Source organism: Pseudoliparis swirei, chromosome 2, assembly GCF_029220125.1.
Source record: "Pseudoliparis swirei isolate HS2019 ecotype Mariana Trench chromosome 2, NWPU_hadal_v1, whole genome shotgun sequence".
Taxonomy (NCBI): Eukaryota; Metazoa; Chordata; class Actinopteri; order Perciformes; family Liparidae; genus Pseudoliparis; species Pseudoliparis swirei.
Window position 1 is genome coordinate 5244395 of NC_079389.1, and position 18988 is coordinate 5263382.

The window sequence follows — 18988 nt, forward strand, 5'->3', positions numbered from 1 at the left end:
GGCGTGGCCTATAACGTTGAACCTAGTGAAGTTTTTTTAAAAAAGATCAGAGCAATAAAATAAGAAAGGCATCTAAATGTTGTTCCGATGACAAGAGAAAATGTAAATAGTGAGATTTACTTTTATTTGGTCTTTTGTCGAAGAAAATGAAGAAGAGGAATATTTTTTTTTTCAATAACACATGCACAAATTGAAGTTGTGTGATTTACAAAACAAATATGTTGTCAACATGGCTGGTCACACAAGATGATGCGGAAATGGGCTGTAAAAAATAATTTAGGAACATTAATTCATGCAAATTGGATTTTTCTCACAATGTGAGGCCGATTAAGAGTCGGTCATGATTGGTTGTCATTTTTTAAAAAGTGGGTCCCCAGAAAAAAGAAAAAAAAAGTTGGGTAAGCACTGCAGAGCTCAAAATATTGTCTTTAAAAAAAAAATGCATTCGCTGTGTTTTTTAGGACTCCAGGACACATTCACAAAACTCCACAGGGGACCTTTGACATATTCCCTGATCGAAGGATGAGCGTAACCTTTAGGGTAACTTCCAAACTCCATCTTCAAACTCCATCAGCGGTGACGTAGATGTCCTACTCAACCTCAATGCAAACGGCTCTCGTCATTATGGAAAGAAGAATACATGTGGTGGCTACTTTAAAAAAAGGTTTCTGTATTTCAACATGCTCCTGCAGCTCTATGTGTGTGTGAGCAGACATGACAAGTGGGGGAAAGTTTCAGGATAAAACTTTTCGGATAAGTCGGTGGCTTAAAACATTATGACTCGCATGAGTGATTTTCTTCATCCAAATACCGTTTTCAATCATTAAACAGTCATTGTCATACATTGTGTTTTTCCGTGAGGCTTTTGATATCTAAAAAATAAAATCAGAAGCTCAGAAAATGAATAATGAATCTGAACTCACTTTTTTGTTTCCAATACGTCTCATTTGACCTTGGGGGAGTGTAAGTAAACAAAGGTGGATGCAAACGAGCCAGCTGCTGCGCCAGAAAGTAGCCAGAAGCCGTTCCACGGCCTGCGCAGCCGCACCGTGACCACGTGAGAGGATGAAGATGTGCGTGTTCCTCAGTTCATACACGTCGCCTCCACTCTGACGGTGTGTCAGCGCAGTGCGGAGGACAGGAGGACAAAAACAGAGAGAGAGAACACGGGCAGGGTAACGGCCGCCGCCGCCGCCGACTGCGGTCGTTTCTTCTGCCGCGGCCCGTTACACAGCGGCGTGTTGCAGCAGGCGATGCACACCGAGTTGAGCTTGCCGGTGCAGAACTGCTGGTAGCCGGACGAGGCGATGAGGCAGGCTCCCGACGAGGCGCAGGACTTGCGGTAGTGAATCCCTGAAATGGGGATAGAAATGCATTAGGCTGGTAATGAGAGGATTAGAGTGTGTGTGTGTGTGTGTGTGAGGGGGAACAAAGACAGAAACTGTGAGATGGAGGCATGTAATTGGGGTTTAAATAGCATGTATTCTATTCAAGAGGGACCCAACTTAAAGGGAAACGTCTCTGGATAATTGGGCTTTTTTTGCGGTCGCTTAGCTCGACTCCCGCGTCTCCATGAGATTTGCATAAAATGGCCGCAGTGTGGAGGATAATTAGTCAACGCATGAGGAGAAAACAGCCCTTGATGCTTGTGAGTGGGTGTGACTTCTCTTCTTACTGTGTTCATACGTATCCAGAGGAGCATTCAAGAAAATAAAAAAACTCTTTTGGAACTACGCAGCCTAAATAACTAGCTAACTGTGATTTTAAAAAACGCAGAGTCAGCACAAAAAGAGGCCGACCGAGCGCAGCCCCGTGGGCCACAGGCGTCGTGTGTCAGGGCCTGTGTCAGCACAGGTGGAACAGGTGACATTAGCAATTGCAGTTATTCCGTTTAATTAAAAATATAAGTTGGTTTGAGCTCGGATAACGTGACATCAACTACTAAGTCCGGTGACGTGTGCCAGCTACGGCACTTGGTTAAATTGAATCATAACTAATGTTTTTACTTAAAATTGTGCATTTCTCTCTCTCTTTAAAAATAAAAAAGAGGAAAGTTTGACCTGTAAACGTGGTCGAAAAATATTGTTTCAATTTTAATTACATTTTCAATGACAAACATAAAGATTCACAATTCAGAGCAAAAAATAAATGCAAATAAAAAGTGCTGCCATGTGCCTTCTTTTGCTTTAGAGTTTAAAAACATATATATATATATATATGTAACTATTTTAAATGGACAACACTAGTCAGTGACTTCACTTAATTCCCAGCATAGCTCCGCCCACTTTAAACCTGCGCAGTCTAATTAACCAAAGACACCTGCGTGGGTTTAAAAGCTCCACACGCCGTCAGTACATCCAAAGCTTTATTTATTTTATACGCTTCTTTTTGGAGGCGTTTCAAATATAAAGTAATTGGCGTCAATCTGCTACGCGTCTCCATATCTCCTCTTTCCTTGAAGGCATCGCGGCTCCTGCTAATGAATTCTAGACGCCACGAAAAGCGCGCTAAACTTCTCAAGCAGCAGTCAGACAGGAGACTTTTAATTAGTTAAAAGATGGACTTGCTACGTTAGTTCCTATTTATTATACACAATATAATGTGGATATAATAGTAAAAGAAATGCACTTACAAGCAGTTGAAGTATCAATTTACTGCTTTAGAGTTTCTCTACATGGAGACGCCCTTATTGCAGATTTTTTTCTTGGCTCATTCAGATTGTTCACCACCGTCCTGAAGTCAGTTTAAACCGTCAGGAATTGTCAATTTTATTCTATCAGTTGAAGTGTTTATTTTCATAAAAACACACACTTCAAATGATTAGGAAATACATGATTGTATATGTATTTCAATACTTGCTCTGGGTTTTTGTAGTTTTAATGATGTATTATGAGCTGCTTAGAGCTAGTGTTAAATAATAAGACTTAATATACGGTCAGCAGTCATGGCCGATCTGCTGAAACCTGTCTGCTCTCTAACAGCCGCCACATCTCTTCTTTTTTGGGGGCCCTGATGGCAGTTGAAGTGGCAAAAATAGTTAAACTAACATTTAAAGGGCAAGACATGAAAGTGTCGGCTGTGACAACTGCTAAGATGTCGCTTGAAGGGTTTCAGTTGAACAAAACATTATTTATAGAGGCTAAGAGAAAGTGAAGTGGCATTAAAAGTGCAACAACTGAAAGCACTTGAAGTGGCTTTAAAAGTGCAACAACTGAAAGCACTTGAAGTGACATTCAACATTTAAAACTGAGATCAGTTGAAGTGACATTCAAAGTGTAAAAACTGAAATATGTTAAAGTGGCCTTCAAAGTATAATAACTGAAAGCAGTTGAAGTGGCATCCACATTGTACAAACGTAAAGCAGTTGAAGTGGCATTCAAAGTGTAATAACTGAAATAAGTTGAATTGTCATTCAAAGTATAAAAACTGAAAGCAGTTGAAGTGGCATTCAACATGCAACAACTGAAAGCAGTTGAAGTGGCAGTTGAGTTAAAGTATCAGAGATAGCTAGAGCGTCTGCACTATAACAAGTGTCAACATGTGTTAGATAGCCAAGAGAGTTGTGGTGTCATCCACTTCAACATTCTTCACACACCGATGTAGAAACTTAAACTTGATGTCCAATTATTTAAAAGCTATGAGAGGTTTAACAAAAAGCTGATTGTTTGAGGTGAGAACATCCGTGACACCTGTATTCCCCGTCAGTGACTCATCCCACTTTTACGGCACCTCATTTTCCACTGACTGCCCGTGTTACCGGCTCTCGCTATATTTCCAATTACTGCTCAAGATAAAAAAAATCCAACAGGAGCCATTTACAACCACGGGATTTTCTTACATCGCCCAATGAAAGAGATTCTCGGGAAGTGTGTGACCATCCTTGAAGAGATAGACGTAAAACACGGTGTGCAACAGGTCTGACACGATGTTTCCACAGGATTACGCAACACCTTCTGGGAACTCCATATTTGCAGTGTATATAAGACATGGGAGAATGCACAGTTTAAATGAACCATGCAGCACTTTGGGTGTTCCAATAACCCTTTAATGTGTCACTCCTCTCTCCTCAAGCGGAGAGAGGAGTGACACATTACAAGGGTAATTGGAAGTGTACATTCTCATATCTAAATGTCTTTGGAATACAATCAGCCAAATGTTCCGTCCACAAACGACTTGTTCCAACAAGCTTTTCCAAGTAAACTCAGATTAATTGAAATGTTCACAGAGGATCTCTGTAATTCAGTCAACTTTATTGGGATGTGGATTATATAGCTTCTAGTGATACGTCAGTTATTCTGCTTTTCAGAGGAACCTCATCATATTCAGAGTATTCTGTGTTTCGTCTGAAAACGCCAACATGTTCACTTTAGTTGGCGTCAGGTGGGAGAACTTCTCATCCTAAAAGAAACGTAAGCATCTCCACGGCTCAGAGATTCCCCCCTGCTTAAAAGTCACGAATGACAAATGGTGCCGTTCCATTCCGGTTGCATTCTGGGATTGCTTGATTTAAGTGCTGCTTTTTTGACAACATCGATCACAGCATTTCATTAGCCCGAGGCGACGGTGGCTCTACTGTACCTCGTCTTTATGACGGGAGACGCCGCGTGGCTGACAGCTACCATAATATGTCGTGTTCAGTTGCATGCAGACGATGATAGATACGGCCAGCCTGTGCACCTCAGCATCCGATTGGTTAAGGTCTGTGAGATGAAGCCATTTGTATTCCTTTCCCTGTGTATTGACGCACTTTACATTAGATCGCATTAATCGGCTTTGAGTTATATTCAAATCTCCGATGTTTTGCTTTTCAGTGGCTACTTTTACACGAGAGACCTCCTCCAAAGAAAAGGTGTCGGTAACAATGGAAATATCACAAACACTTTGAGGACACTTTGATAACACAGTGAGAGGGAGACTTCCGGTGTTAAACCCTATGTTGAAACTTTTCCGCGGTGCTCCCTCTCTGCTCTTATACATTTTTATTTGGGTTCTTGCAGGTCTGACAACTGACATCTGATAATCTCATTAAGGGCAAAGTTAAAGAGAAAAAAAGTCAACATCTCTTACTATGCATCATCTATTACGACCAACTTTAAAACTTCCTAATATGTAATTGTGTCGTTAACGATCTAAGATTTTATTCCTTACCATGTCAAGAGAACTGCTCTAATCAGGAAACATACACACACATCTGTTGAAGTGCAATTCAACATGTACAAACTGAAAGCAGTTGAAGTGCCATTCAAAGTGTACAAACTGAAATATGTTAAAGTGGCATTCAAAGTGTACACACTGGAAGCAGTTGAAGTGGCATTCAGAGTATAACAACTTAAAGTAGTTGAAGTGGCATTCAGAGTATAATAACTGGAAGTAGTTGAAGTGGCATTCAGAGTATAACAACTGAAAGCAGTTGAAGTGGCATCCACATTGTACAAATTGAAATATGTTGAAGTGGCAATCCAAAGTATAACAAACTGGAAGCAGTTGAAGTGGCATTCAGAGTATAACAACTAAACGCAGTTGAAGTGACATTCAGAGTATAACAACTGAAAGCAGTTGAAGTGGCATCCATATTGTAACAACTGAAATATGTTGAAGTGGCAATCCAAAGTATAAACAACTGAAAGCAGTTGAAGTGGCATTACACGTGTACAAACTGAAAGCAGTTGAAGTGTCATTCAGAGTATAACAATTGAAAGCAGTTGAAGTGTCATTCAGAGTATAACAACTGAAAGCAGTTGAAGTGGCATCCACATTGAAATATGTTGAAGTGGCAATCCAAAGTGTACAAACTGAAAGCAGTTGAAGTGTCATTAAAACACCCCCTTTATTCGTCATATACCAACTAGAGCCATGGAGAATATATTCAGTGCCACATTTAGTTTATCACATACTTATATTTGTAATGATCGCACTGTGTGTATTGTTGCCTGTTGTTAATGTCGTTGTCTGTTGTTGCTCCACCCGCCATGACACGTTCCTTCTATGTGTAAATATACACAGCAATAAAAAAAGGTACCGATTCTGATTGTTGAGCAAATATCACCAAAATGAAACCAGAAAACACTATATTTCTAACGTTTGAAGAGCTTAGGGTGGGGGGGGGGGGATTTCATTTATTTTCTACGTGGGGATTCTAAGATTCAGCACTTTAATCTGTCTTCTGCTGTCGAGTTCATTTATGGGAGAAAGGGTGAGATCTCTTATCAACTTTGGAGCGCCGCGAGGAATTTGGTGTAATGAGAATCATCACGGTCGGCTGCACGGGGAAGAGTCAGCGGTCCGACGAGCCAGAGTCTGGAGAACCTTCTGATTGCCCTTCTAAATGAGATTATAACCGAATAAATCAAAAGACACCGGCTCTACTTCTGTGGTTCTGAGATGGGATAAGCATCTGGCTCCTAGTAGTTATGTAGAGTTAGTGTTTGCTATATTTGAGGGTAGAAAACACAATTGGATGTTGTGTGTGTGACAGTGACTGGATGCAAATGTGTCTCCATGTCTGCTCTGTGGCTTTATCATCCATCTAAAGTCAAACTTCACGACGCAGTGAAACTATATGGAAGTTGTTATGCGAGCCGTAAAGATGTCTTCCATATAAATTGTCAGCATGGACATTAAATTGTTCCACAAACACAAACACAAGGGATGAAAGAGGAACACTTAAAAAAAGGCATTAAATCATGTCAGGGATTGAATAACATTGAGAAAAATCTGAAAATAACTGGACCGACTTCTGGTTACATCTCACATGCTCTCAGGTTTAGGCGGACGCAGACTCTCCTGTCAGGAGGTCCCGTCGAGCTCTCAAAGTTCACAAAGGCTATTCAACCAGTAAAGGGTCAGCCAATATTAAATACATCTCGCCATTCTACACTCTTGCATCACTTGTCTTTTCAAAATAAACTTCCGTGTTTCATGCAAAGTATCTTTTCAAAATAAACTTCTGTGTTTCACAGTTTTCACTTGTTACATAGTGTCTTTTAAAAATAATCTTCTGTTTTCACAGTTTCTACTCGTTACAGTGTCTTTTCAAAATAAATGTCAGTGTTTCACAATTTCCACTCATTACGTGCATAATGTCTTTTCAAAATAAACTTCTGTATTCACAGTTTCCACTCGTTACGTGCAGTGTTTTAAAAAAAACAACTTCTGTGTTTTATGCAAAGTGTCTTTTCAAAATAAACTTCCGTATTCACAGTTTCCTCTCGTTACGTGCAAAGTGTCTTTTCAAAATAAACTTCCATGTTTTACACTTTCCACTTTTACAGACATGCAATCTCTTCGTCGGTGAAACAATAGTTCAGCTCTGAATTAATTGCACACTTTAGCAAATAAATCTATGATCCGGAGCAAACGCTGCTGAAACAACCAACCCATCCATGCACACTCGCCCTATTTAACCAAATAAATGTAAAAACACTGTGATTAACCACATTCTCATTCTCCTTTGCCTGACACAGTAAATTAACTTTTGTGAAACTAATTAAGATAAGCCATGAAATCGGGAGTGCAGCCGCCGCTCGTCTTCTCTCCGGCTGCTTCACGTGACCCTGCACGGCCAGCGTTGCACCAGCTGTTACATCATCACAACCGGGCTACTGACCGTGCATCACTTTGCCATTAGAATTTGTGAAAAACATCTTAAAGCTGGATTCTGTGACACTGTCTGACGAACCCCATCCCAGACGTATCCACAGGGTAATCTTGAGACCTCACCGCCTCTTCCTGTTAGGTTGCACGCTCAACGTCTTTTTCGTTTAAGCAATTAAACAACAAGTCTCCTTCTAGATTTCAGATACTGAACCACGGCCTCTTGCAAACAGCACAGACGGCCCGTCAAACCGAGAAATGAGACGCAGCAGTTTCAGGTGGTGAAATCAAAGCGCCACTTTGCTCATATCTATGTAGTTAACTAGAGACGCGACAGCCACTGCAGCATAATGAGATGCTGCTCGTCAACTCTCATCAGCATCACCTGCAAAACAAGCTGCTGTGTGACACGTCGGGCCAGTCGTTTGCCTTCCAGACGCTCCCGTGCAGAGCTGAGGAGTCACAACACGCGCTGGTCTCCTAATCACCGCTCCACTGAGCGGATGCTGAAATAATGAGGTGTTTTCACTGTGGAGTCAAATCGTGGGAGGGACTACAGGCTCAGCGCTGTGACAGACAGCAATGTGCAAAGATACATATTTATTGAAACAACTTTTTTGGGCGTCACAAAGATTTCAGCTTTTAACGGAGCTAACTAACCGATCATCCACCTGTTGATGTAGCTGATGAATAGCTTCCGTTCAATCGAGTGTCTCTGAAGACTAATGTGAAAGGTGTTGCTCTTACTGTCGAACCCAAAGGGAATTACAAAGTTAGCTACTACCTACCAGAGATAAACTTGACACCCAACATGAGAACATTAGCAGGATTTGCATTCATTTACAGTCACTCGTCTGGCCACCTGACACATTCAAGGCCGAGATTCACTTATTTTTGCTTTGTTTGGGTCTCGTTAGGTTGTAATAGTTTTGATTCTGAAGTCTTATGCTTTATATTAATACATATAGAAAGATATTATAATAGGAAATATTAGGGAGAATATTATTATGACTGTATTATGGATTTATTGTAGAGCTTTAGGGAAAGACACTGTTTACTGTATTGACTGTATGTGATGATAACATGTGAATGGCAAGAGTTAATGTTTATATGTATGTCTCATGGGGATGAATGTTAGTCAGTATTTCAGAAATGTCGAAGCCGGTTGAAGCCTGTGACGTTATTTTAATCCGGAAAATAACATACTGGACTTTTATTGTGAAGGGACTTTTTTAGTAGTCTGATCGGAAGTGACGTAGTGACCCGGGGTCGTGACGTTTGACCTCCTCCATTTGGATATTGGACTTTCAGCCAACGAGAAGGTGTTGCAGGACTGAATAACAAAGGACGAACCTTTGAGAGTAGTTGATTGGCTGATGACGACTAACAGCTCTTTGTGCTGGGAGGAATCTCTTTCATCTTGACCTGGTCAGACAGCAACACTCGCTTCAGCTTCAGCTCGTACCTGTGGAGCCGGGATCACTACCAACCCACGATCGTGAGCTTTGATTGTTTGCTAAACTTCTTGCCATTAAATATTGTTCAATTTAACACCGCATCCGGAGCCTGATTTCCATCATCTGCGAAGTGCACCAGTATCAGAACCAGTGGCGGTGCGTCCATAGAGGGCGCTAGGGCGCCGCCCCTCTTAAAATTTTGAGATGAAAAAAAAAAGAAGAAGAAAAAAATATAATATATCCTGTCAAAAAACATTATATACCAAATCATTTAAATAGCAAATATACCGTGTTGTCGCGCTAAATGTGTGTGGGAGACCGTCAGCCTGTCAACAACCACTTAAGTTAAATGTGACATAAATAATATATCGCCACTCATTATCACGGACAGAAGCCCCGCCCCATGTTACGGGCTCCGGCCCAACGTGTGTGCAGCAGCCAGCAAACATTTCACGGTCGTTTCGGCAAGGACGGCTTCTCATTGGCGGATGAAACGTGAATCTTGGGCCGCAAAAAATTGCGCCCTGGCCAATGACATCGTTTCTTATTTCACGTGACTGGACTATTCGGCCAATCAGAGACCGGTATCGTTCCCTCAGCCAGAGAGCTCCACGGAGCTACGGGAGCAGGTTGCTAACGGAGCTGTTAGCTGGAGGCTCAGTGAGTAATGCGCTGTTTAGTTTCCCCTGTCTGTTGTTCCAAAGTCCTGGGACTGAAACTCTGGACTACAACGGGGTGAGGGATCTAAAGAGCTTCAGACAAGTGTAAAGCACGAATCTTGCCGCAGTTATCTAGCTTACAGCATGAAGCTAACTCGCTAACAGCATGAAGCTAACCCTGTTTGCAGAGCAGAGCAGCAGAAGGAGACCGAACTGGCATCGAAAACACAACGAAGAAGTTCGGAAAAACAGACACATTCCCTCAAGAATAATGGAAACAGGCTCGTCACAGACATGATTAACTTTAACCAGAGAGTTATTGAGAAGTTTGACCACTTTAAAGAGAGGAGGGCTACTTTTCTTTACTAGTAGTGGGGCCTACTCTGTCAAACATATGGAAGCCCGTTTCCGCCACTGTGATAAAAAAATTAAGATCCTGTAAGTCATAATTATGAGATACTATCTCATAATTATGACTTCACTATCTCATAATTTCGACTTACTATCTCATAATTATGAGATACTATCTCATAATTTCGACTTACTATCATAATTATAAGATCCTGTAAGTCATAATTATGAGATAGTATCTCATAATTATGACTTACAGGATCTTAATTTTTTTATCACAGTGGCGGAAACGGGCTTCCATACGTACGTGAGCGTTCATGCGGAGGTTTTCTTATTAAAGAACTGTTGACTCTATGGTGCGGTCGGTGCCCGCCCTTTGGATTGGGAACCACATTTTCCAAAAGACAGGAGCTTATTGCTTTTGCTCCTCAGCAGTGGAGCGAGAGAGGGGAGAAACTGACCCACACTGGGGTGTGAAAATGAAGAAGACCTGTGGCAGAAGAGTGTCCCGCAGCACATCGGGGACGAAGCAGGGGAACAGTAGTCATTATTAACCCTTGTGTTGCCTTCGGGTCAATTTGACCCGATTCAATGTTTCACCCTCCTGTCGCCTTCGGGTCAATATGACCCGATTCAATGTTTAACCCTCCTGTTACCTTTATATTTACTAACATATTTTACCCTTGAGGTCAATATGACCCCAGCTATTAAAATCTCCAGAAGATTATTAGAATTAATATTGTTTTCCAAGTTTAAGTGTGAGGTACTTTATGTTTGTTTGTTGACTCCCGAAAGAACACCGACATTAAACATTGAATCGGGTCAAATTGACCCGAAGGCGACAGGAGGGTTAAATATTGAATCGGGTCAAAATTACCCGAAGGCAACACAAGGGAGAGCCGGCGTCGCTGCAGAAAAGTCTGTCTACACATTTACAACAGAGGTTCAGATGTGATTGATTGAATGGAAGTACGGTGGCCCTGAGAGCTCAAAACAAGAAAACAAGTAGACCCGCTGTAAATAGATGAAGAATCATCAACATCTTCAACTATTTGCACAAACATGCACGGCATTTAGAAAAATAAAAGCTCAGAGGACAAAGGAAACTGTCTCCTACTTTATGAATGAGCTCAAAATGTTCTGTTTTCAATATGTATGTCCAAATCTAACAGATGAATGGCGATACGAGTCCCCAATACCCAGATTTTTTTTCACATTGTTGGCCATGTGTCAAGCTTGGACATATTATCACCGTGTAAAGTATGATATAAATGTAATGTAAGAGCACACAGTTGCCTTGTTTACACATGCAGAAGCAGGCACGTGCACAGATAGACCCCTAGTGGTGCTCAAGCTCCTCCCCGTTTGCCCTGGATGAGAAAAGTGCCCTTTCTGCTGGAGACAACTTTTTTCTTCCTTCATAAGTATTTAAGAATAAAGATTACTCTCTGTCATCAATTCCCCCCAAATGTGTTTTGATATCTGACGGAGCATTTATTTGAGTTCTTGGGACAATTTCTCCTCGGCGCTCATGAGCCCCCACTGCGCCCCACCCCCCCTCCTCCTCGACATTTATTATAAAGCATTTTTCGCTCCTATGATTTTGGAAATGAAAATAAATTGTAATTGTGAATAGAAAACAAGTCATTTTGTTCAGCTCTCATGTCTTCTCACGACACAATGTGCTTCAGGTGTTGCGTAGCAACCAATTACTTGCTAACATCCAGTTCCAGTGATCAATAGATAAATCATGTTGGCGATGGGTGCCCTTTTTTTGGTTTGAGCACCCCGGCCAACAGCTGCTGCTGGAAAGGAAGTGAATGAAAGTGGTGAGTGAACCAGAGTGAGTAAAGCTCCGGGAGGTAGAAACCAAAACAAGTAGCTGAAAGACACCGAAATGTTCCAGAGAGCAGACAGGAGCTGAGACTGTGTGGGGTGATTAATTATCTGTGCGATTGTCCCTTTAACATTACATGTTGTTGTTGTTGTTGTTGTTGTGTATTTTATTCAGTCAATCATTACAATACAATATTATTCTATATAATTATAGATAGAAGCAAAAAATGCTTATATATTCCTATTCTAAATTATTATAATCACATAAATCAGAAAATTAATATAAAATAAAGAAAAAATAAGAAATAAAATAAAATGTTATCTATATATATATATATATATATATATACAGGACTGTCTCAGAAAATTAGAATATTGTGATAAAGTTCTTTATTTTCTGTAATGCAATTAAAAAAACAAAAATGTCATGCATTCTGGATTCATTACAAATCAACTGAAATATTGCAAGCCTTTTATTCTTTTAATATTGCTGATTATGGCTTACAGCTTAAGAAAACTCTAAAATCCTATCTCATAAAATTTGAATATTTCCTCAGACCAAGTAAAAAAAAGATTTATAACAGCAAAACAAAATCAAACATTTGAAAATGTGTTTCCAGGTGTTTCGAGTTAATTAGACGATTCAAGTGATTTGTTTAATACCCTACTAGTATACTTTTTCATGATATTCTAATATTTAGAAATAGGATATTTGAGTTTTCTTAAACTGTAAGCCATAATCAGCAATATTAAAGGAATAAAAGGCTTGCAATATTTCAGTTGATTTGTAATGAATCCAGAATGCATGACATTTTTGTTTTTTTAATTGCATTACAGAAAATAAAGAACTTTATCACAATATTCTAATTTTCTGAGACAGTCCTGTACATCTTCCATATACATACGTTTCAATCACACTTATGACCCTCAAAAATAAATGTCTAAATAATCCTTTTGAAAACCAAAAATTAGTTAATTCTTATTTCCATTTTACATGTAGTCATGGGATCCAATCCACATATAACATGTTGGTTGGTGCAGCTTTAAGGATATTGCAGCTAAACACGCAGGAACATTTACATATCGCCCAACCGTGCCCTACAGATTACTAAAATATCTAAATCCACAAAAAAGCATCATCACCATAACTTATTGGCCGACGTATCCACCAATGCCGACAAAGCCGCTTTAAGTTAACAGCGGCGCACGACTGCCACTGCGTGCACAGCGTGAGCTGGTAGGTTTTCTCCTCAGAAGGAAATGGAATAGTTTATATTCATGACTTCTATTTCAAAGACTGACCTGCCGCTGAGACTTTCATTCTCTAATGATCCTCACAGAGCACTGTCCTCGCTGACCTCGGATCAGTTCGATTTCTGCTCACAGCGGCGAGCCCGGCCACAGGCTTTGGAGGACACTTCAAAACAAGCAGGCAAGACCGACTCGTTCCTTTGTGCCATTTCAGATGATCCTTTTGTTGAGAAACAATCCGCTTTACTTGAAAAGAGGCCAATCTGTACAACGTGGTACTGGAGCGTGTTCTGCTCCGATGCCGCCCGAGATCGAACACATGCTGATTTGTGACAGCGGAGAGGAGGAACACGCTTCCCCCGTGTGGATGGGACTTACCGTCGTCCTTCACCAGAACCTCCTTCTGGCACATGTCCTGCACGTTCACGGTGCAGTTGACCACGAACTCCGGCGTGGAGCAGTCGTGTGTCATCTCCTCGCACTGATAGCACTGGATCTGCAGAGCCAGCCCTGCAGCGCACACACACACACACACACACACACACACACACACACACACACACACACACACACACACACACACACACACACACACACACACACACACACACACACACACACACACACACACACACACACACACACATTGGGGAGACAGCCCAAGGCAAAAACATAGTTTTTCATGCACTAGTTAATTTAACGATTTTCCTTTGAAAACATCTAAAATACGTGGGCGTTTTTCTTTGTCTATTTGCATATGTAGATGTCTCCAAAGTTAGCATTAGATAACGATTCATTGCATATTTAACAATTGAATTTCAGAAAGCATGTTCAAATGATTTTCTTAATGCAAGTAATCCTCTGTGGAAGTTTCATGATGATATCGATGAGCTTCCCGACTCACCTGTAGCATCTTTAAAATACATAGAATTTTCCAATATCTCTCTTAAAAAAAAGCAGTTTTCTTAAAATATGTTTTTTTTCTCAAACTCTGAGTCATAAATATCCACCTCAGGAGCATCTGCATACGTCACACTTTCCAGTTTAACTCCTGTTGATATTCTGAAGGTTTTTGCAGACGGGTTTGTTCACACAGTGGGTACGGAAAGTATTCAGACCCCTTTAAAATGTTCAGTCTTTGTTTCATTGCAGTCATTTTAAAGGGGTCTGAATACTTTCCGTACCCACTGTATGTCATTCACAGCCTGATTTATGTCTGTTGACATTATGTTTTCGGATTTATGAGTGATAAAATATATGTATTTAAATTTGTACAGCCTTTGACTCTAATATGTCAACTAAATTAAACAAGAAATCTGAACCTGGCTTTATCCAATGTTCTGTTCTGGAAATGTATGCAAATGAGCCTACTTTGCATATCATTGCCTACTTTGCATATTTAAAAATACCATTTCAGAGAACTTGTAACCCAAAAAACAAATATCTATGTCTATGTAGTAGTAATTAATCTACTGGGGAAGTGTTATGGTCATATATTAGTGGGGTTTCTCCCTTGATTATTTAATCTTTGTATTTGCATCATCATTTTCAGCAGGTCAGATTGGTTTGTTTTCTTGTAATCACGAAAAAAATGGTTTCATATCCAAGTGAAACTCAGTTTTTCTTCCCTCAACTATATTCTGTCTTTTGGTTCCTCGCCCTCTGACCATCTCAAATTGATGTGACAGACAAGCTCAATTATTCAGCTGCATTGGAGCTGCTGGCGGTCGTATTATTACCTTCGCATTCGAGAATGCGGAAGGTTATGTTTTGATCGCTGTGTATTTATTTGTATGTGTGTTATTCGCATAACTCAAAAAGAATTAAACCGAATCGCATAAAATTTAGTGGGATGATTGGTTATTATCCGGGGACCATTTGATTAGATTTTGGGATCGATCGGGTCAAAGGTCAAGGTCAAGGTCATGACAAGGTACCAAAAAAGTGCCTGCGGCGAAGGTACGCGCTCTACCGAGTGCCCGTTCTAGTTATTATTATTTTGGCAGCGTGTTGTTGCAACATCTCATCGGGTCCGGCTTTCATCGTCGCTATTTCAGTATTTCCGACCAAAAAAACAAATATGTTTATCGTGAGCTTTAGTGTCCTTCATAGGGCTAATGTATTCTGAATGGCGGAGCAGTTTTCCATGAAGCAGTAGGGATGCTCTCAACTCACACATGCATTGACTGAGCAATTCATTCTGACTTACATTGACAATAAAAAAGGTTTTGGCTCATCGGCTTTCATTATTCATGTTTACAAAGACAAATAATAACCACACTGATAATAGTCCACCTTTCATAATAAGGACTTCAACAACACGTGCAGAAATGAGAATGCATATTGCATTTGCAGCCGATTTAAACAACGAGTAGGCGAAGAGAAGGACAAGTGGATATATCTGGATGAAATATGTTGTCATTTGTAATTAATTTAAACTCGACTAAAAGTTCTGCCCAGACTGATACAACACTCTGGAGCAAGTGGTGATGAAGTTTAAACTGGTGTCGATGGTTTTCAACATTGCCTCTAGGCTATGGAAACATTGATGTGTTTCAAGCACGCACGAGCGCGTGCCATATAAGCGACAAACAATCTCCCATGGGCAGGGTTGGAGTGGGGCCACTTTTCAGCCCGGGAATTTCAGGCTCAAGACCAGCCCACTTTTTTTAATGGTAGTGGAAATTGGATAATGCAATGCAAATACTTGCGCGCGCCGGCATCGAGCCGAGAAGAGTTGTTGACGGGGGGGGCAAGTGACTATTTTTTTGCTCCGTCCCGATGCGCGCAGACCGGCGTCGGAGCTCTGCAGCGACCGCGATCAACCTATCGAAGTGTCAACAAATAAAATTCTCGACCGGCCCAGAAGTGAAGCGGCCCACCGGGAACTCTCCCGATTCTCCCGATTACCCACCCCGGGCCTGCCCATGGGTGTCAAATAATAAAAGTGTGGCAATCGATACTGTAACCTAAGCCCGTTCGAGGTGCCCCTCGTCACAAAGCACGAGCTGCAATCAAGCACACCTGCTCAACTTTGGAGAAGGACCGCGACGGGTCCGCGCGCGCATCTCTCCAAGCAGCGCGCGCCCTATTCTCCTATTCTCTTCCTCCCCAAAAAAGAAGAACCACAAGTGGAAATTAAACTGTCATATAAAGAGTCCCGTGCGTCCTCACCTGAGCTGTGGAGAAGCAGGAGCAGCAGCGTGAAGACGGGGAACAGCCGCATGGTCCGCTTCGTGGGGCTCGGCGCAACCACATGAGCGACCGGTGTTCGCCCGGGTCTGACGCGCGGAGACCGAGCGGCGGGGCAGCCCGACGCTTCACCTCTATCCGCCGCTGACGCGCGTGTACCACGTGACCCCCTCCCAAAAAAAAGTCAGCGATGCAAAGGTATTCCTCTTATCTGCTATATTTCTATATATTGTTAGAATTACCGCTGTGGGCATTTTACATTATGTCATGTTTATTTATTTTTACAAAGTCCTTTAAAAATCCTAATCGCTGCAACTGCAACAACCTGATTTCCCCTTTGGTGCAGAGATGATGTATTGTTGTAGTCCATTCCAGCAGGGGCGTCGTTAGGCCTATTTTAGGGGGGCTTCAGTCCCCCCCCCCCTAAAATGTACTTCAGCTCCCCCAAATAATTTGGCATTATTGGCTTTAAAAGTTAGTACAGCTCTAAGTAAATGATGCACGGAGTCCCTGTAACGATTGTTAACATATCTCCATTGAGCGAGATTCGAAATACAACAAATATATATTGACATGTCTCTATTCTTTGCATTTAAATATATTTTTATAATATTTTCTTTCCGTTGAATGGTATATTTGACACTGAACAAGTTCATCTTTATCTCACATAGAGTCCAAATGAGCATAAAATATCACTATGACCCTGAAATTCTGTCTCTAACAATGGATATCCGGATAACCCCCCCCAAATAAAATTGCTATGCAAACATAACCGGTCATAACTCTCCCCTTGGGGCTTAGCCCCCGTTTCTTTGAATCCTACAAACGCCCCTGCGTTCCAGTAAGTTAGCATCGCACTGGCAAAGGGAACAATCCCAAGCTTGTGTGATACTTACATGATTTCTTCAGCAAGATAATCTTCACAAATGACAAACACTTTTTTTAGGATATTTTTGATATGAAAGTAATCGCCAAACTCCACTATGGTCACTATGGTCATGTGAGCATGAACACAAGGAGGCTGTAAAGGCGGATGAGTCTAATTTAGCCACTTGTTAGCAACATAATAAAGCTACTGAGATATTTTATATAGTAGAACAAAACTTGAAGATATCTTGAGCTAAACTTATTTTAGGCATCTAACCGAAACCCCATTAAAAAAACTAAAACATACATTTTGGAAGTGCAACTTTCCGACTTGTTCCCGGGTTTTAGAACTCATTCCTGAGGCTCAATAAAGTCTGACAAAGACTCATAAAGATGCTAACAGGCGTTAATTGTTCTGCTCTTCCAACCCACCTAAATCTGTCTTTAAAAGGCCAAACGACTCCAGAATCGTTGCTTTATTTATAGCTCGTCGTTTCAACGAAATTAAACCGACAGTGTGCAAGATTCAGGGCTTTCACCTTCAAAAGTCTTGTCGAAAAGTACTTCAAACGGCGACTTTTCACAACAACATGTGCCTGAGGAAAAAAATAGCGCAGCCCGTGCAATGGATCACAAGTTAGAGAGTTAAAGCGAGAGGCTCTCCGGGTCGGCATGAGGCTCCGTGAAGTGAGGCACATTAAAGAAACTAATAACAACCTCTGCAACACTTGGGGGAGGAGGTACAAAAAAAGAAAAATGGTTGGATACTCTTTCACATATTCAAAAGATGGATTAGTCCCTTCAGGGCTGTACAGCGTGGACTCATATTTTATATAGGGCTGAAACTTTGCTGAGCCACCACATCAACCTGTTTCCTTCCCAAAACTCATTTATACTGCAAATAAATGTGATGAATTCCTTCTTTGGGAGAGCTTTTAAATGATCAAACGGGACACTTTTTTTTCACTCTGAGATGAGACGTCCAGGAAGACTTTTTAAAGTGAAACCTCGCTGGTGTGAAAGTAAATTAAGGACATAATGAAGCTGTCAGAATAAATGATGTTTTTCAGGATTTGAGGAGAAAAAATTTCCTGACTGACTTGTAAAAAATTCCTAATTTGAGAGTTTTACATACATGTTTTATACATTAGAATGAAATGCACTCGTCGTCAGGCCTCATCAGTGCATTTAGGAGAGTTTAACTCCCTATGGCAGCACCTGAGTGTCCTCACTTGACTGATGGCATTATGCACAGACCTTTATAACAGCAACACTAATCAAGGATGTATCACCATCCGCCTGCTGCAGAAAGCATCTTACAGTTTAAGGTAAAGCTTTTATATGTGAGATTCTAGTTTAAAAAAAAATCTCTGGATAAGGATCACAATGCGTGCCTTGTTATTAAATCAATGCCCATAAATCTATTTATGTCACCGAGAGTAAGACTTCAGTCCTTGAAGCTTTTACTCCGACAGCTCAGACTGCACAAGGTTACAGGATCCCTGATCCTGACAGTTTTCCGATCTCATTTGCAGCGAAGAACAATATATTTAAGCTTCTCTGTTGTCGTCAAGGACGAGGACGTAACGTTCACTGGGGGTGGGACACGGGGGCGTGTGTTGCTTTTCAGAATCCTCTTTTTTTATTGTTCAGGTTTGTTTTTAGCTTACTAAACATGTATGAACATTCTTCTCTGACTGCTTAGTGATCACAGTCCAGGCAAGGTCCCACCCCATGCATGACGCTCTCACAGCTCTGCACAGCTCCTTCAGCCACCGGCTG

General features: G+C 41.1%; 1 protein-coding gene across 1 annotated transcript; it reads right to left on the reverse strand.

Moving 5' to 3' along the window:
• Nucleotides 1–378: 378 nt before the first annotated feature.
• Nucleotides 379–16402, reverse strand: LOC130206843 (ly6/PLAUR domain-containing protein 1-like). Its single transcript, XM_056435046.1, has 3 exons — nt 16322–16402; nt 13526–13657; nt 379–1353 (listed from the first exon to the last, which is right to left on the reverse strand). Exons 1-3 carry the CDS (start codon nt 16371–16373, stop codon nt 1121–1123), a joined length of 417 nt encoding a protein of 138 aa, XP_056291021.1. The 5' UTR covers nt 16374–16402; the 3' UTR covers nt 379–1120.
• Between the last annotated feature and the right edge of the window lie 2586 nt (nt 16403–18988).